Genomic DNA, 20093 nt, shown 5'->3' with positions numbered 1-20093 from the left:
GCAGGCTGGAGAACATCTAGGGAAGGGCTGGGGCAGCTGCTCTAAGGAAATGTTAACAGACTGGTACTGTTCAAAGCGGAGAATTAATTGCAAGACTCTTAGAGGGAATGCACACTCTGAAAAGATAGTAACCTGAGTTACTTGAGAGCAAATATGTTTCACCTAAGTTTGTAGCATTTAACTACTGTGGAAATCCTACAAATATTTATCAAATGGTTGCCATGTGGAATGAGATCTCACTGAACTCTGAACATCCCTGGAAGGAAAAATTAAGACTTTCAGGGGAGAATTATAGAGAAGTTCATCATCAAAGGCTGAAAGATAAGAGCTTCCAAATGGGCCATATACAGCTTCAAATTCCACTTCAGGTTTCAGAATGCTCTGAAAACGAAGTGTCCCTAGCCCTTGCTTCCATGTATAGGCAAAGGAGGCAGTAATGCAAAACTCTCAAAGGTGCTGGGGAGAGAGAGGCTGTAAAGAATCTACGTATAGCACCTAGCAAAGCACCTACCCCATAGTAGGTTCTCAGAAACATAGCAGCTAGTTTGTAGATGATGACTTAGTAACAGTGATGCCAATACGCCTCTTCCCCAGGGATGGGGCTGTTTCAAACGGAGGCTAAATGGTGAATAAGGGATCTCTAAGGTGGCCTCTCAGAACTCATCCAGTCAAGAGAGCCAGCCTGCTCCTGTGATGAGCATTGGGCATCTTTGTCCACATTCCCCATGATCACTCCATACTCATCCCATATCAAGGATAACTGAAAGACCCTTACATTCTGCAGAGGGACTTCTGAAGGTCTGTATCCCTATTGAGTCGGGGGGCCTAATGCACTGTCACAGCTTGACTTGTTGGAATCAGCCATCCCACTTTCCCCAACACACACACCATCCCCTCGACAAGGAGAACAGTGTTCTCACAAGTCACCACTACACAGTCCCACTGGGCCTGGGGGCAAACAGAAAGGATGCCCATGTCCATTGCAGCATCTGAGAGATTCTGTATCCCTGTCAGAGAAAAGGAGTGAAGTCACACCCTACTGGTGGTAACAAAAACAGGTCATTTACATTCACCTACAATCCACGCCCCTAAAGGTTAAAAGCCAAAACTTTAAAAAATTACTCAGATAAATAGATGTTGCCACGGCTGTCAGCATTTCATCAGGCTTGTCTTCACCTGTGTAGCCCACGTTAGGCTCTTACAAAGAGCTTCCCAAACCATTATCTTATTCGACCCTCAGATTAACTTGGGGGCCAGGGAGGTCATGCATCATTCGCCCTACTTTTCATAAGAGAAAACAGATTCAGAGAGGTGAAGGGAGCTGTCGGCTGTCAGTGGTCCCACAGTTTCCTGAGCCCGGACCTCCTTCCTGAAACAGGAGATTATGGGCACTGAAGCAGGAATTTACTAACCATCCCTGGACTGAGACAGCAAGTTCTGTGAAGTATCAAGATCTCAGAAGTGGTTTCTCTTTTTTTCCTTTTTTTTTTTTTTTTTTGTAATGCAGCTGAACTGCTTTTCAAGGAAACATTCTGGCCAGTTTAGCTGGATGTTCTGTTTCCTGTGGAGCATGGGGCCAGCTCAGGTGGCTCCGCAGTATAAAATCTACCTGCAATGCCGGAGTCTCAGGAGTCGAAGGTTTGATCCCAGGGTCGGGAAGATCCCCTGGAGGAGGGAATGGCATCCCATTCCAGTGTTCTTGCCTGGGCAGTCCCATGGACAGAGGAGTCTGGTGCCTATGGTCCATGGGGTCGAGGAGTCGGTCAAGAGTAAAGCGTGTACACGCACAAGGGGCCAGTTGGTTCAGTGGCCCCACCTGGGGTAGCTCTGTCCCTTGATTTTTTTCAGGCATTCTGCTAATGTCACGTAGAGATTCACCACCTTACCCAGCCCTTCATTTCACAGAGAGGAAAACTGATGTCTAGATGATAGGAATTAGGCAGTAACTTCATGGCAGGTCTTTAAATGCAGTGTTCTTTGTCCACCTTCATTCAGGGAATAGACATTTCTGCTTCAGATGAGGATGTTTTAGTGCCCAAGACCAACACTGATGAATAACAGAACTTTTTTTTTTTTTTTGGATGACTGAAATCACCATTGAACACTTGAAATGGGACTAGGGCATGGAGGAAGTAAATTTTAATGTTTATATAATTTGTGTGCTAAGACACTTCAGTCACGGCTTTGTGACCCCATGGACTATAGCCCACCAGATTCCTCTGTCCAAGAGATTCTCCAGGTGAGAATACTGGAGTGGGTTGCATGCCCTCCTCCAGGGGATCTTCCTGACCCAGGGATGGAGCCTGTGTCTCCTAGGAGTCCTGCATTGCAGGCAGATTCTTCGCTGTTGAGCCCCTGGGGAAGCCCTTCACTTAATTTACATGAATTTAAATTTAAAAAGCTATATGTGTCTAGACTGCTACCATATTAGATAGTGTAACTCTTGATCAGTGGTTCTTATCTTGAATGTACACTGGAACCACCCAGGGAACTTCAAAAAATATTGATTGCCAGTTTCTTTGCTTTTAATTGGTTTAGAGTAAGGCCTTGGCAATGGGATTTTTAAGACATCCCCCTCCCCCGTCCCAAGCTTCCCTGGTGGCTCAGATGGTAACAAATCCACCTGCAATTCAGGAGACCTGGGTTCAATCCCTGGGTTGGGAAGATCCCCTGGAGAAGGGAAAGGCTACCCACTCCAGTATTCTGGCCTGGAGGATTCCATGGACTATAGTCCATGGGGTCACAAAGAGTCGGACATGACTGAGTGACTTTCACTTTCACTTCTTCCCCATTCTTGGTTAATTCTAATATACAGTCAAGATATAGAGACACTAGTCTAAATTTTAAGTTCCATGAGGGACAGAAGGATTCCTGGGCCCTCATGTCAGCATATACATTACTGTAGTCAGGGGCAAGGTATTCAATGAGAAGTTAACTGCTGTGTTCCCAACTCTTAGGGAACTTAATCCTAAGGAAAAAGGAATAAATAATTAAATTGCTTTAAAGGACATTGTGATCCAAAGGAATGGGAAAGGGTTTCTTCTACCTGGTGGAGGGAGAAAATGAAGTAGGTCTCTGCAAAAATCACTCTGGTAATGACTTGTAAGTAAGGTATATATTTTTTCCAGAAATGCATTTGTAGCAGTAGATGTTTCTGCCAGGCAAGTGAACTCACGTCTGTAATTCACAATAGGATTAACCTGGGATTATAGAAAATCTAATTAAGTGAACCACATTATCTGAGACCCACAAAAGACACTTGCCTTTGAAAGTCCTGCCTGTCTGAGTGTTGGGTATATGCTTCAGAAAATGCTCCGTGCACATCTATACAAGGCACTTGACTAGTTTGCTGTATCCCATTACTTTTCTTTCATGCTTAACTTTTTTTCAAAAAAATCCCCTTCCTTTTGATAAATGACATTAATGCACTTGAAAAGAAAGAAGTGGGCTTCAGAGATTGGATTAGTTGAAACCACAATGGGATCATTATGAGGCTATTGTTGGTGTCTGCTTTCTGAGAACAAGGAGGGGGATTCTCCATGAGGTGTGTAAAGATATTTAAAAAAATCCATTTAAAAACATGCAGAGTTTAGTCTACTCTTAGCATGATAGCATAGTTTGAGGAGGTCTATTGGAAAGAGACCTCCAGAACAGCCCACCCACACTGGGATTTAAAAAAAAAAAAAAATCATGCCTCTGATAATTGGAAGCAGCTTGAGTCTGTGCTTTCCTCACTCTGGTTTGGTGGCTGATTAAGCTGGACGGATGCACACGGACCGAGGTGGATTGGGGTCACAGGCTGGCCTTCTCAGAATTATAAAGGCTCTTGGAGGTGCTGATTGGAGGCACTCTCTCTCCTCGCCTTAGTAATTATTTCAGAAAAACCACATCAGGCCCCTGTCAGTTATTAAGGCCACCTTGGGATAATTCCTCCTCTTATTGTTTGTGCTTTAAGAAACAGACTTTGTGGACAGTGGTTCTCTGCAGGATGTCACAGTCTAGTGAGAATATGTAGATTGTTTTTCCTCTTCCAGTTCTCCACTGATCATCTTTAAAGAGCTCCCAGGTCCTCATTTCTGACTGTCTGTTCCCTTATGGAACCTGGACTGGCTGTTTCCATAGAAATCTTTTGAAAAGGAGGGCTGCTTTTAAGCTGGGTTTTGTGAGGAAAGGGCACGGTAGATGCTATAAAAATTTCCTTTCACTGTTCATACTTGTTCCTCCCCCTGTATTTTCCCTCTGTACAATGAGGGCTTTTAGGTTTTGTTCATGTTGGCTCCTATTTTGCAAGTTACTTCTCATTTCTGTATCTCAGTTTTCCCATTTGTCTGTGGAATAAGGACTAATAGTGGAAAGTCTACCTAGGGTTTTCCCCAGTTCTGAGATTCTAGGATTGATTAAGGCAACAAGGTGTCCAAACTTGAAACAGAAATGCTGACATTGACAGTACCTACTTTTAGAAGAACTTGGAAACCGAACTTAGACTGAGCTCGCCACTTGAGCATCAATCCACTGGCTTTACAAGCTTAATATGTTTAAAACCAAACTCATGCTCTTTATCCCCAAACCAGTCTCTTCTGTTGAGGCCAGAAACAGCACCGCTGTTTCTCTCTCTGCTCAGACTAAAATCTCATCCTTAATCCTCAACCTGTCCAGGTCCCAGAGCCCTTCACACCTGCATGGTTTCTAGAAAGTCCGCTTTGCCTCCACATGAGCCTTATTTTCTAGTTCAGAACCATATTTCCTCTCACCTGGACTATTGCAATGACTCCAGGAGTCTCCCTGGACTCATATAGTAGCATCAGTGTACTCAGCAATCCTATTGTATCATTGTGTTTACATCCTTTTATGGACAGCCTCCTGGAGCCCTTTGTAAGGCTTGCACCTTATGGCATGTATGGCATGTATGGTATGTATATTACGTGTCACATTCATGCATCCGGGGCTTACAGTACATATTTATGTATTCTCGTTCAAGGGACAAAACTCCTAACTTATCCTATTTATTGCTTTCTGTGTGCCAGCCAGTGTCAAGCACTACAAGGAACTCTCTCTGTGAACCATCTCATTTCATTTTAGATCTCCCCCGTTAAGAACTGTCCTCGTGTTTTTCCCATTTTCAGTAAGGCAGCGTGGAGACTCACAGAGGCTGAGTCACACACCCAGTGAGCAGACACTCTTGAGCTGTAATCCTCTAACCCATCAGACTCCTGAGCCCATGCTGTCAACCATTTTGTCAGAAATGCCATTTCTCAGACTCTTTATCCTGCGTACCTCTGACAGCTCGGGCTCCATCAATCTCCTGACCAGAGACCAGGAAGGTCCATGCATTCTGCCATTTACATGGCTGAAGGATAGAGGCCATGCTTGTTTCTGTTTGGTTTTTCATACCTTGTTCTTACCTTGATTTTACCAAAACATTGGCCATCAGATGTCACTTTGTTGCTATTCTATCCCTTATATGCCTCATGACCTTTCTGTTTCAGCTCCCTTCGTTGTTTAGACACTAAGTCGTGTCTGACTCTTTGCGACCCCATGGACTGTAGCCCGCCAGGCTCCTCTGTCCATGGGATTTCAGCTCCCTTACTAACTGGCAGATGGTTCTGTTTCCTTTCATTCAAGTATCCCAGTGAATCTAACTCACCCAGATTATCATTTTGACCAGGTTACACAGTTTGAAACAATCTGTGGTTGGTTTATGGTCTGGTTGTGTCACTGGACTACGTGTGGTTCAATCAGCTGTGGCTCAGGGTGAGAGGGAAAGTTCCAGATGTGGGAGATTGTTAATATATGTATTTATTAACACTTGGAAGAGGCTGGAGTAGGCAAGTTCCAAAAGGCAGGAGGGATATGTTACAGATTCATCTGCAGAGATGTGGCCACTGATGCCTCTGTGTTCTGGTACCCAGTCCTGTCTGCACGGATCATGTCATACCATCATCTATCTGCTCAGACAACTGTCTCACCATCATTTGAGTCTACAGATCAGAGACGCATTGCCGCTATGTTTCTCCAGAGACCAACTCAGGTGTGATGCTGAGAAAAGTTACTGCTGAATGAAGGAACCAGCAAATAAAGAAAACTTTATAGATTTTCAGAGCTCTGAGACAAAGAGGGATTTACACATAGGCCTTTGATACCACCAATGACATTACATTATGTTGAGCATCTGTTTATCATTACCACTTTTGCCCCGATCTTCCCTCTGGTTACTTTCACTCATGCAAAAGAAAAATGGAAAATAAGATCTCTCTCTTTCCACACATTCATATGGGGTGTTTATTCATAGCCCAAGATGACACTGGTGACAATGTTATTTCCTGTATGGGTTGATGTATTTCATTCATCTTAATGATTAACATTTAAAAATATTACAGTGAGAAAAAGACTATCTTAAGGATTGAGTAGAGCAAAAATAATAAGTTCTTCACAGCACACATTGCGTTTAGTCATCCTATCATTTGAAGATGATTTAATTACTTGAAAAGATAAATAAATAATCAGCAAGTGATTCTGTGTGTTTGAGGTCTGGGGACTTAAGCTGGATTTCTGTGATACTCTGTGGCCTAAGAATATAAAAGCTGATTGTACATGCTTAAAATAAATGAAATTCACCTCTAACAAAAATTCTTTTCAATGTCAAATACTATATGGAGTTTAGACCATCCTTGGAGATGGATCCTGCCCCTCCACGTGTTGAATATCTTAGTGTTTGGGAGCCAGGTAAAACCAAAGCATGGGTTTTGCAGTCATATAAATTTGAATTTGAAGTGCAGCCTTGCCAGTGTTTCAGGGTGTACCCTTGAGTAATTTACTTAATTGCCCAGAGCCTTGGTTTCCTTTTAGATAATATCATGGGTGATATTTACATATAGTTGTAGTGGAAATACAATTAAATGCTGTATACCAAGCCCTGAGTATACTGCCCAGCAGTACAGACAAATCCAGTACCTCATCAAGGATAATTCTAGCTCTCATTATCTAATTTTATATTGTCCACAAGTGATGAGCGATTTGGACCCAGGCCTTCCCAACACCAGGCAGGGAGTGATCTTTTCACTTTCAAAGCTGACACTCCTGTGGTTCTCTATCTCTAGAAGCAAAGAACATTTACATTGGAGCAGTTTTAAACATTCCACTTGCCCTTATAGACCTTCATGGTCATTGATAAGGGGCCCCGTTTGCTTCCTACTTTAACATTTGAATTTGGTATTGGGGAGTCGAGTAACATACACAATGCCTGTTTTGCATCTCTGCTGTGTATTTTGCACCTGAGCAGAAGTGATTACTACTACAAGCTTATGCTTTGCTCCAAGTGTAGAAATGGGGGAAGAAATGTGATTCAATAGTTCCTGTACTACTTCCTGTCCCCATTCTCTGTGATTTCTACAGACAAGGCATAATTCCTGTGATTTGATTTGAAAGTAGAGACCAGCTCAGTGCTGACTGATGAGATCTGAACTGGGAATAAAATATGCTTGAATTAATTTGCATAATGGAATCCGATTGGTTACAAAGCTGTGTTTGTTGCAGTGGGGACCAGAGCCTCTGAGCTCCTGACAGGAGGACAGAGCACTTGCAGAATAAGGTTTTGAGCTCTAGTGGGCTCAGTAATATTCTTAATGTAGTGATAACCTGCCTTTAACTGTAAATTAACTCCCTGGAAATGAAAAGAACAGGTCAGCCTGTCTGATCCTTCCAGCTCTGTGGGGGAGGAGAACGCTAAAAAACCAAAGCCGCTTGCTTTGTGCTAAGCGCTTTTGTCTTTCTTTCTCTACCCGATAACAATTTCCAGCAGGAGTCCAAATATACTTAAACACCCGTCTATGTCATTTTCTTTTACGGAGACAAAAGCGAGCACAGCAAGAGAGTCTTATGCTCAAGGCGCGGTAGCTCGTGATGGGCTATCTGCTCTCAAGATAGAGGGGCGAGCCTTCCACTTAGAGCTGGTGGTTTTGCAAATTCATTTTCCTGTCGTGTTATTACTTCTGTGACTTTCAACAACATTTATTTTTCCTTCCAAGCAATATGCTTCCATCATAAAGTCCTCCTATATGTTTTCGTAGAACCTCAATGCTTAGACATTTCTGGCATACTTCTAGAAAGTGCTTTAATGGAAGGACTGTTCAAGAACTGCCTTGGGGCGGGAGGGGGGGGTGGGTCTTTATTAAAACCAATTAGAACATTGATATATTTCCCTAGTTGTTGCCAATGTCAAGGTCTTTTTAGGAGGGCAGTCTCCTGTTTTCATGCATGAATCCTGCAAACTCTGTACCACTGCATATATCAACCAGATCTCTAGATTTTAGAAGCATTTCTAAATAATATTAATAATAATCTTTCTGAACAGATCTTTTTAACTTATACATTGGAAAATTCTGAAACTGTGTTTAAGAAGTCAAAGGTTTACTTTTGGGTACTGGTGCTGTCCAAGAATCTGGTTATACTATTCAAGGACTTGTTATAACCTGTATACTGGTTAACTGGTTATAACTGTCAACTGACCAACTGTTTATATAACCTGGTTATATTGGTATATACTGCTACACAGAATCAGATAACAGATATAATTACCTCCTATTCATCTTCACTTTGATCACTGCTATAAAATGTTTTATCTTCCTCTTTCTGGTTTGGTTTTAACATTTTAGTTACCATATTACCCCCTACCACCAAAACTTAAATTATTTTCATCATGAGACTGTTGTCTTTATAATATGTATCCATATGTGGCCTCCTGTCTTCTCTTAAGAGAGGCAATATCACGTGCATTGTGGGGGATAACAATGCAGGTCTTGGAACTAACTATCCAGTATTCATATCTCAGCTCCTCCACTTGCTGTCTCTGTAACTATGAGCAACTTACTTCACGTTGGTATGCCTCAGACTACCTATCTGTAAAATGGGGATTACAATAATACTGCAGTGTAGAGTTATTATGAAAATTTATGACTCAACTCATTGAAAGCACTTGGAAGAATGATAGCCAAACAATGAAAGAGGTGAAAGTGTTAGTCACTCAGTCATGGCCAACTCTTTGTGACCCCATGGACTGTAGCCCTCCAAGCTCCTGTGTCCATGGGATTCTCCAGGCAGGAATACTGGAGTGGGTTGCCATTCCCTTCTCCAGGGGATCTTCCCAACCCAGGGATCGAATCCAGGTCTCCTGCCTTGCAGGCAGATTCTTTACCATCTGTGCCACCAGGGAAGCCCAGGCAAACAATAAGCCTGGGCAAATGTTAACTGTTATTACCATTTTCATCATAATCATATTATGAGCATAAGCCTAGTTCTCCTATTGGTTCACTGCATCTAGGTTACTATTTCTATCACAGTGTCCATACCATTCCCTTATGAACCCCAGAAGCCAACAAGTAGTGACAGCTGGTGTTGCTCACTGGTTAAAGACAGACTCCAGAGCCAACTGTCATGGGCTCAGACTCAGTGCTGTGATTTATCAGAAGCATAACTTTGCATAAATTGCTTAATCTATCCAGATCTCAGTTTCTATCCTTTAAAATAAGAATATTCACAGTTCCCATTCATAAGTTTGTTATAGAAATTAATAGATGAGTTACTATTTATAAAGATTTTAGAGCAATGGCTAGAAAGAGATTTTGCTCAGTATATTTTCATTCCAAAATTGAATTAAAAAACAATGTCTTAAAAATTCATCTTAACATACCTGAGATTTATCATTAAAATAAGTTTATATAATACACACAGTCATATAAGCACTTATAAATAATGGTTTCAAGGAACTACTTTTAAAAGCAAGTTGATTTTGTTATTCTTTCCAACAGAAGAAAATAGATAATTTCACCTTTTTAACAAAGGGTGAAATGTATCACCTTTTTAACAAAGGGCAAAATTTATTGTTTATTGGTCATGTGGAAACTTAAATTCGTTAGTATCAATCTAAAAATTTTTTATAAAGAAAAAAAAAGTTGTCATCTAGTTTCAACACATTTAGTGTCAGAAATAATTGCACTTTACAGCAAAATGGCAGCCAGAAGAAAGAGGTGCAGAAATATCAACTTTAATTAAACCCTTTCTTTTAAATACTCTTCACAGTATATGCAAGAATAATTTATCACTGTGTGAATGAACACTTAATACTTGGTGTGGTGTGAAATGGGCAGAGATCTTGCTGCACCATATGCTTTTACTTTTCTATTTCTTCCTCTCGAGAGTCTATGGAGGCATTATCAAGTTTGCACTTGCAGTATGGGGTTCAAATCATATATTTAGCTTTTACTGGTGTCCTGCTCAGGCACTGGCCACCCAGTTGTGAGTAAGATATCATCCCAACCATTAAGAAGCAACCAGTCTAGTAAGGAGATGGTGTTATGAATCAGAAATACCTCCAAACTCTTTCATCCAAACGAGAATGTGAACCTGGAAACCACCTGCAGAAAACGTCACCCATTGGCTTCTCTTTACAGAGAATGAGGCACAGCTACCACTCTCGGAGCTGAGGCATGCCCCACCACAAGCTCAGTGGCGGATTCTTAACCGTAACTTTGGCTTTCTAACTTAAATGCAGGCATCTTCCTATGACTTCGCATTACCTCACTGTAGGATTTAATTCCTCCTGGTCCCTTCCATGCAGTCGGTTTGCCTTACAAGAAGCAGCATTTGATGTAGTATTGATATGCCCAAGTCTCGGGTGAAGACGTTAAGTGACCACACTGCTTCCTGAATCTTTCTCTCTTTTCTACACAGCCTTTAACATATCCTGGAGTCTGTCTACAACAAATACTGAAGTCCTTATTCCTTGAAAAGGGACTTACATAATACATCACAAAATAGTATTGAGGGCAGTGATGGATACTTGGAGTGACTGTACTTGTGTGACCTCCCCAGATACCATTTTGCCATATTACAAAGCCTCAGAACAGCTTGGGTTGGTGAAATCAAAGAGCCTCAGAAGAAAAGGGGTTGTTCACCAGCAAAGTAGAATTCCACCAGTTCCCTTATTTCTGAGACTTCTAAGGACAGATGGCTCTGGTATCTCCATGTAACTCTTATTCCTCAATTCCTCTCTTAGAGAAAGCACTTCACCCCTGTCTTCAGGGCATCTCCACCTGCAGATCAGAGCACTTCCTTCTGCTGAGTGAGTGCTGTCTTGAGCCCCGCATGTGTACACCAGTTCTTTTCATCCCCATTGTTCAGATTAGACCTTGGAGCCTCAGAGTGCCTGGCCGATGTGCCCAAGGCCACCCAGATTGAAATATACAATGATATTTCAGTTCAGGTCAACCCAACCTCCAAATCTAGATATACTCCATTCTGCCAAGATGCATACTATCTCCTTTCTGTTCACCTCTCTCCCCATCCAACCCAAATCAGATAGGAAAGAATTAGGTGATGGTTTTTATTTGTACAATGTTCAAGAATCTTACCAATTTCACTGGTACAGCTACTATGGAGAAGAGTATGGAAGTTCCTTAAAAAACAAAAAATAAGACTACCTGCAATCCTATTCCTGGGCATATATCTGGAGAAAACTACCATCGAAAAGATACCTGAACCCCAATGTTCATTGTAGCACTATTTACAATACCCAAGACATGAAAGCAACCTAAATAAACATCCAGAGACAGAGAAATAAAGAAGATGTGGCGTATAAATGGAATACTACTTGGTCATTAAAAAGAATAAAATAAAACCCTCTGCCGCAACATGGTTGGGCCTAGAGATTTTCATACAAAGTGAAATAAACCAGACAGAGAAAGACAAATATCATGATACTGCTTATATGTGGAATCTAAAATAAATGATACAAATGAACTTATTTACCAAACAGAAATACAACCACAGACACAGAAAACAAATTTATCGTTTCTTCCCCTTTTAGGGGAAATGGAGTTCCCTTAAAAAGGAATGGAGTGAGGGAGATAAATCAGGAGTTTGGGATTAACATATGCACACTACTATATGTAAAACAGATAGCTAACAAGGGCCTACTGTATAGCACAGGGGACTATATTCAGTGTTTTTTTAATAGCTTATGAGGGAAAATAATATGAAAAAGAACATTAATATGTATACACACACAGGTACATATAACTGAATTGCTTTGCTATGCACCTGAAACTGACACAATTGTAAATCAACTATACCTCTCAATTAAAAAAAAAAAAAAAAAAAGAAGCAGCAGCTCACCAATTTCATTTAGACCCACAGGTGTTGAAATGTAGTTTCAGCCTCCCTGCCCAGCAACTTTCTGAGAGCTCCTAATGTTACAAGTAAGGGTGGTAGTGAGGACCATCTGGTTCTGGGAACTCGGGCTCCAACTTGTGTCAGAGAGGTGTTCCAAGAGGAGATGATGATTGTTCAGAAGAAAGTGTGGGATCCGAAGACAGGAGAATGAGCACTGGAAGTTCCTTGGGAAAGAATAAGTTTCCGGCACCAGAAAGACATCCCCATAAAGAAGCCGAGAAACCTGAGGCAGGAGTTAAAGATCAGAGAGAAGAACCAGAGTGCTGGAGAGAAGACTAGAGTGACTGTAGGGGAGAAACCACAGAGGCTTGGAAATGTGTTAGTGGCTCACCCTTACTGTTGATGAGTAGCGGAGTCATGGCTGAGTGCCAGGAACATGACCTTTGGACCAGTTGGTGGGGAATGCTGTTTTACTTTATTTTTCCTTGTTGAAGGGAGCCTATAGAGTGTGCTTAGAAAAACTGTCAGGTTAAGGTAGGATTTTCATCTGCTTGGCTGGACATTTGACCGGACAAAAGTAAATCGTGCTTATTGAATTGACACTATATTGACCCAACAATGCAAATTTGACCCATTATTTCAATGACAAATGTTTTAGTGGCCATCACTGACCATCTCAGGGTCTGCCCTGACCTCACATATCTTAAGAGTCATTGCTGGCTTCCTCTTTCCATAATGCCGTCCAGTAAGCTGAACAGTCTTGGGAAGTACTGTGCTTGCGAACAGCTCTGGGCTTTGGGGCATGGTGTTCCTTCTACCTGGACATCCTATCCATACCACTCTTATCACAGTAACTCATCTGACAGTCGAGCCCTGCCATCCCACCCTTCTGGACGTCTTCCTTAACAGTCCCCACTCTCTGCCGTCTTCATCCTCAATCCCCCTCAGCTATGTAAACTCAGAGCTAAGTAAATGGTAAAACTGATTCTCAGACTTGGGCAGCTGGACTCCACAGCACACACGTTTTATCCTCATACAGACTTTGAGGGGTTTCTTCCCGTATGTTTATCTTATCCGGCGAGGCGAACTGGCCGGACCGTGGAGACTATTTCTCACTGGCATCTGCCTCCTCAGTACCAGAGCAAAGCCCTCAGGGGTCCAGCGTGGGTCAGTGTACAGAATAGAATGGAAGTGGGGATGGAACCTGTGACTAATCTGCCCTTTCCTGCTCCCTGCAGAGGCCGACCGGGGACGTGGGCAGCCCTGACGTGATGTGCTCGGCGGGGAGAGACCTTCCAGCCGGAGCGGGGTCTGCGTGACGCGTCTGGGGAGGCCGCCATCCGCCAGGCAGCCGCACGGTCGGCGGACGGGGTGACAGCCACATTCTCCTGTGCCTACCACGTAACCAAAAATGAAGGAGAACTACTGTTTACAAGCCGCCCTGGTGTGCCTGGGCATGCTGTGCCACAGCCAGGCCTTCGCCACGGACCGGAGGAGCCACCTGCGACCCTCGTTCCACGGGCACCACGAGAAGGGCAAGGAGGGCCAGGTGTTGCAGCGCTCCAAGAGGGGCTGGGTCTGGAACCAGTTCTTCGTGATCGAGGAGTACACGGGGCCCGACCCCGTGCTCGTGGGCAGGGTAAGGCTGCTCTAACTGCATGCTCACTTCTCACTCCCCACCCTCCCTGGACTGGGGTCCTGGCAAACGAAAATCTAGGAGGGAAGGTAGCAGTGGTCTGATCATCACTAAAATCTGCCAAATCCTATTCATTCATCCTTCCAGCTTTATTTTATTTTTTCTAATTCCTAGACATCCATGTTAAGAACACTTCTGTTTGCACTTGACATTATACTCTAAAAACTCTGTTTTTAATGGCTGCCCAGTAGTCTTTTGAATAGAAATGATGATTATGTATTTAACCATTCTCCAATTGGGGGCATTTCCCCCACCACGTCCAAACCCCAGCTAGGATGCCTTCCTTTGTGTTCTTACAATGCTCTGTACTAGTTTCATCATAGCTTTTTTCCTGTAGTACACATGTCTGTGTATCCCTCTGTCTCCTTCACTGGACCCTGAGCTACTTTCATGAGAAACAGATTCAGTTTTGTATCCCCAGGTTCTGACACCAAAGCCCAGTTTTGGGGACACCTCTGTGCATATTTGACAAGATGAATGGATGCATCATGGGAATGGGTGGGATTCTATCCAGTTTGGCTCAGGGATGGCAAAACCCATTTCAGAAGACTTGAGAGTCCTAGTACTACTGAGAAATCCTGCATTCTCTGAGTACCCCCTCCAAAAGTGCAAGAGTAGAAAGAGTCCAAAATATGTTTGAGGGCATGTTCCCTGGTGATCTAGTGGTCAGGATTTGGCACCTTCACTGAGGAGCCCCTGATGGGGGATTTAGCTCAATCCCCACCTGAGATCCTGCAAGCCATGCAGCCAAATTTCAAACCCCAAAATAAAAACAAACAAAATATGTTTGAAAAACTGACTGCCACCTATCACTTGTGGTAAAACATACAGCCATCTTTCAGATGCAAGTGACATTAATGGCAAGGAGATAGATGTTCATACACATAAGAGCAGAAAGCTTGCTATGTGACGGTCCAGAGGGAGGCAAATGGTAAACTGCAGTAGAATAGTCCCCAGCCTCAAAGAGTTCAGGGACTAGTGGAAAAAGAGACACTTACCTAAGCAATTAAAAAAAAAAAAAAACTAAAGGAATAGGATAATAAAGAAATTCACTAGAAGTGATGATGAATTTACGTGGCAAAATTTAGGAGGCATGAAGGGAAGCTTCATGGAGACGATGGTAATAACTTGTGACCTGAAAGATCAGCAGGAGTTATCTACTGAAGCGGGAGAGGGACAAGAGCAGATCTGTGGGGTTCTCGTTTCTGAGCCTCTTAGATTCCAACGAAGTTATCTTAGTTGCTGCTTAACATGAGACTACCATTCCATACTTATGAAATTGACATCTTTGGAGGAGGTTCATATTAGTGTCCTGATAATATTGTTCAGGGTTGGAAAAGGGTCTTTCTGAAGAGATGTACCAGAGCAGTTTCATCATTTATACCCAAAATGGAAAGATCACACCCAAAGTAGAAGTATCCTTGAGAAATGGAGCACAGGGAAATAATCGGCACATAGAATTCCTTCCATCAACGAGACAGGCTCTGTGCACAGAGAGGAAGAAGAGACTTGAGCCACGGCAGGAGCTGTGTGGCTTGAACAACGTGGAGAGTGTGTGTGAATTGTTCTGAGAAAATAGAACTTGTGCCACAGGGACTTTCTCCATGGGGAGCAGGGTGTGTTAGGGTGGGGAGGGCAAAAGACACAGGCCCTAGAAGGCATCTCTGTGGAGCAAGCAGCTGTTGTGTCTACTAAAACGCAGCAGCAGACACAAGAGGAGGGAAAAATCTAGGCATGTGAGAACGAGCCAGATGTCAGATTGGATGGGGAGAGAAAGAAAAAGAAAGTGGTTAGATCCTATGGAACTTCCTTTTGAGATAATGCTGATCTCTAGTTCTCCATGAATAGGAGGATTAGACGAGACGACTTGTTCCCTAAAAACCTTGATTTGGTGTCGTTCGAGATTGAGTGATTTAGGATGTTCTGAAAATGTGGAATTTGGCAAGCCTTGGACTTTTAGACCTGCAGGGAGCAGAGTCTGCATCATGCTGTGCTCTGCCTAGGGGATAGCCTCAGTCTTGGGAGTTAGGAATTGGCCGTGTCTGCCTCAGCAATTGATCCCTTGATAGGATTGAATGGATTTCCAAACTGCTTTTTGTGTCGGAGCTAATAAATGTCATTGTTAGTTGTGTGGTTCATTGTTGTTGGAGAGGGGGCAAAAGGGAATTTATATCCAACTTTGAACTCTGAAAGCAAGATAAAAAATAATGAGCACTATATTTAAATTTTTTCAGTTACTTGGTTGATCATGAAATTTAATTCCCAAGTCTTGCCAAATTCGCATGTAATATATAAAGGTTCCTAGAAACATTCCTTGTCTAGACTCCCATTAAAGGAAGTGTTGCATTGACTTTGTTGTTCCACATTCCGCAGTCATGGCTGAGCCCCTGACTTTTGACAAGTCTGAGGCAGAGAAAACAAACAAATATAAACAATTATTGGGGGTTAGAAGGACAGCCAGAGGAATGTCTGCCCCCACTGTGGAAACGTGTATGAAGAATGGGGCAATTTGAGTCATCCTTTGGAGCTTCCATATATTCAGATAGCTTTGTATATTACAAACTGTGTTATTCATAAGAAATGTGTAGCCATAATTTCATGACAACACATAGCTTGTTATGAATAACAAGTTCTGAAGGAAAGTATGCTTTTTTCCCCCTAAGAAGCACTATAGACTAAAAATGTAATTTGTACCTACAGGTATCCCTCTGAGCTGAAATAATTGGTGTTTCACTGAGGCAATGCAAACCCATTAGATATTTTGGGGAAAATTGAAACAATACAAAAAATTTTAAAAAGCAATATATTCTATCGTGCTTTGTGATTCTGGGCAAGCTTTCTAAGTCTTGGTTTCATGATAATAATAATAATAATTAAAATCACATTAATAATAATATTAAAATGGCACTATAATAAACATTAAGATAATAATTTTAAGTAATATGTATTATTATCATTATTACTTCCCTGAGAATAAAGCTGTGTAGTTTACACTAGGTTTTCTTAGGTAGTAGGTAGAACCAAGGGCTTTTTATCCACCTGCCTATTCTTGAAGCCCCTGAGAACAGTGAAAGTAATGCTTACCTTTTCCCATAAAGGGTAAAATGAGGGCAAAGGAACTCAGATTAAGATGATAGCGGCAGAAATTTAGGTTGGACAACAAAGTACAATAACGACTTTATTGCTATGGGAAAATTGGATGTGGTCTTTAGGGGAGTTCCATGTTACAAAGAGGAAGGCAGACGGCACAAGTGGGTAGTCAGGTGACCTCGATGATTTCTTGGCCCTGCCAAGTGTGGATTTAGGCGAGTTCCATCATTTTGCCTGGCTTTGTCAAAGGAGGGGAAAATCTCAAGGAGATGGTCTTTCTTTAGTCTAAGAAGCTGCATGTCTATCCACCCTCTCCACGCACTCCATGCTTATGAGGAGAAGCGGGGGCGGGTCCTCCAGGCAGGGTCCATCCCCAGAGCCTCATACTTGCTGTGCCACTCAGCAGGTCATCCAGAAATCCTGATCAGTGAGTTGTTTGTGGTAACAAAAGCCTGGTGTCCTTTGGAACCTTAGTGTCCTTTGGAAGAAGACTGAAATAATAACCTCTATACAGTGGATGAGATCAATATATTTGTACCGGTTTGGAAGGGTCGTCTGAATTTACTGTGGTAGGAAAACGGAGTTGAGGAGTGGTGTGTGCGCTGTGCACTTTATTGTGTAAAAATAAACCAGAGCACATGTATTTGTATAGATAGTCTGGCATGTGCATAGAATATGTCTTAGAGGACTCACAAGACACTGGTAACAAGAGCTGTCTTTGCACAGGGAAAATGAAGGTATGGCAATCAGAACTTAGAAGATTTACTTCTTGCTCAAATGTGTGTCTTTTACTTTCTATAATATGCATATATTTCTTTCAAGATGACTCTACTAATGTGTATTATATATGTTTCATATGTGTGCACATGTAGTATGTAATATGTGTGCATATGTAATATGTTTGGACTCTGGCCTCACTGCTCCCCAGCTATGTACCCTTAGCCAAGACAATTATCTTCTCTAAGATTACATTTCTTCATTTGTAAATGGGGTGAGAGTGTCTCCCTCTCAGTGTGTGTATGTCTGCGTGTAAACAGTGTATTGTAGCAAGCAGCATGTGAGTGTGTCTCTACCTCCCCAGAGCATCTGCCATGGAATTACAAGTCTCCATTTCTCTTTTCCTAGCTTCATTCCGATATTGACTCTGGTGATGGGAACATTAAATACATTCTCTCAGGTGAAGGAGCCGGAACCATTTTTGTGATTGATGACAAATCAGGGAACATTCACGCCACCAAGACATTGGACCGAGAGGAGAGAGCCCAGTACACGCTGATGGCTCAGGCGGTGGACAGGGACACCAACCGGCCCCTGGAGCCACCGTCGGAATTCATTGTCAAGGTCCAGGACATTAATGACAACCCTCCTGAGTTCTTACATGAGACCTATCATGCCAACGTGCCCGAGAGGTCCAACGTGGGTACGTAAGGGAGGGGGAGGACGGACCTACTCCACCTGCAGGCGTGGTTTCTCTGCAGGTGGGTGGGCTGGTGCCCATTCTCCCAAGCCGAGATGTAGGTTTTATGCTGTAGCTTCTATGGCAAAATAACAAAAAAAATTTTCTTGTATATAGCTGAAGTTTCAAATATTTTAAATTGCCCTGAGGTTTTAAACTGTAACCTTACAAAATACGAGGAGGCATAGAAGAATAGGAAAAATGTAATCAAACCCAGGCCATCCTGGCCCTGGTGCTTGTTAACTTTGTGACTTGGAATCAGTTCCATCTGTTCTCTTAGCCTGAGTTTCTCCTCTGTAAAATGGGACTAAAAGTTTCTAGTCATGTAGGATTATAAATAATATATATCTGGTCACTAGTGCATGTTGGTGTTCAATAAGTAATAGCAGCAGAGTTTGTAGCATGTAGGCACAGTGCTCATTAATGATTTACATGCCCTGTTGCATTTAATCTTTGCAGTGACTCATTTTTGCAATGAGGTAGGTCCTATTTGACATATTTTGCAAATGGGAAACCAAAGGTAGAAACAAGTTAATTATAATTTATTCAAGGTCATCTGAGCTATTAAGTGGAACCAGGATATACACCTCACCATGACACTATGTCACCATCTGTTAGAATAATTCAGAAGCAGCTATGTTTTTCATCATGCATACAGACACCTAACATTGTTAGTGGACAATTCTCCTGGCAATACTTCTTGTTTGACTTTATAGAATGCAGGTAGTTGTGCTTGCTTTTGAGAAGCATGCCTCATATTAAGAAGGGTTTGCTTTTCAGACAGTGACCAGGGCTGTTCTGATCAAGGAGTAAGTATGGTTATGAAATCATAGATTTAAAGTTCTAATGAGCTTAAGGATCATCAGGGCCAAACTGCCCATTTTACAGATGAGAAAACCAAGCACAGAGACTGAGAATCAATTTGCCCAAGAAAGTTAGATACGGAAGTGACTCTAAAACCCTACTCCTTGGGACTTCCCTGGTGGTCCAGTGGTTAAGAATCTGTCTTTCAATGCAGGGGATTTGGGGTTAATCCCTGGTCAGGGAACTCATATCCCACATGCCTTGGAGCAACTAAACCTATGAGCCACAACCAGAGAGTATGCACACTGCAACGATAGATCCTGCATGAAGTACCTAAGACCAGGGGCAGCGAAATAAATAAAGATTTAAAAAACTCTACTCCTTCCACTTTGCATATAGAGCTTGTGGTGGGAAAAAAATAAATAAAATAGCCCTCTTCTTCTCCTCCAACTAACGTGAAACCCTTCTCATACTTTATAAAAACCCAACTGGGCCTATTCTGCCTTCTCTTTGCCTTGCCCAATTCTTCAGTTTCTCAGTAGTCACCTGGGGACTTTTAATGAGAAACAGCAGACATCAAAGAAATCATTAAATAGAGGACAACAGTGTCAGCAGCTGAGCCAGGGGAAAAAGGCCAGTCATCAAAAAGGATGCTCCAGGGGAATTTTCATTGACCCCATGTCTTGGGGCAGCTTGGTGCTTAAGGATTAATATCAGATTTTGCATCGTGGCCTATGAGAGTTGTCTGCTGCCAGACAGTGCTGTATTGGAATCATGGCTGCCAGGTCAACCCAGAAAGCATCTTACATCTTTCTCAGCTTTCATTTTGTCATCTATACCATGAGGATAACGTAAACTCTGATGAAGGTTAAATAAACATAG

The 20093-nt window shown here is 42.4% G+C and overlaps 1 protein-coding gene across 2 annotated transcripts in view; it reads left to right on the top strand.

Moving 5' to 3' along the window:
* The window catches only part of CDH11 (cadherin 11), a 150099-nt gene that overhangs the window by 87228 nt on the left and 42778 nt on the right, over positions 1–20093 (top strand). For both annotated transcript variants that reach the window (XM_061138650.1, XM_061138651.1), the window contains exons 3-4: positions 13404–13804; positions 18077–18371. In XM_061138650.1, the coding sequence (XP_060994633.1) occupies positions 13577–13804; positions 18077–18371 (523 nt within the window). In that variant the 5' untranslated portion in view covers positions 13404–13576. The remainder of the gene's footprint in view (positions 1–13403; positions 13805–18076; positions 18372–20093) is intronic.

Source organism: Dama dama, chromosome 4 (assembly GCF_033118175.1).
Source record: "Dama dama isolate Ldn47 chromosome 4, ASM3311817v1, whole genome shotgun sequence".
In the NCBI taxonomy this organism is placed as follows: domain Eukaryota; kingdom Metazoa; phylum Chordata; class Mammalia; order Artiodactyla; family Cervidae; genus Dama; species Dama dama.
This window is presented reverse-complemented; position numbering and strand designations above follow the sequence as displayed.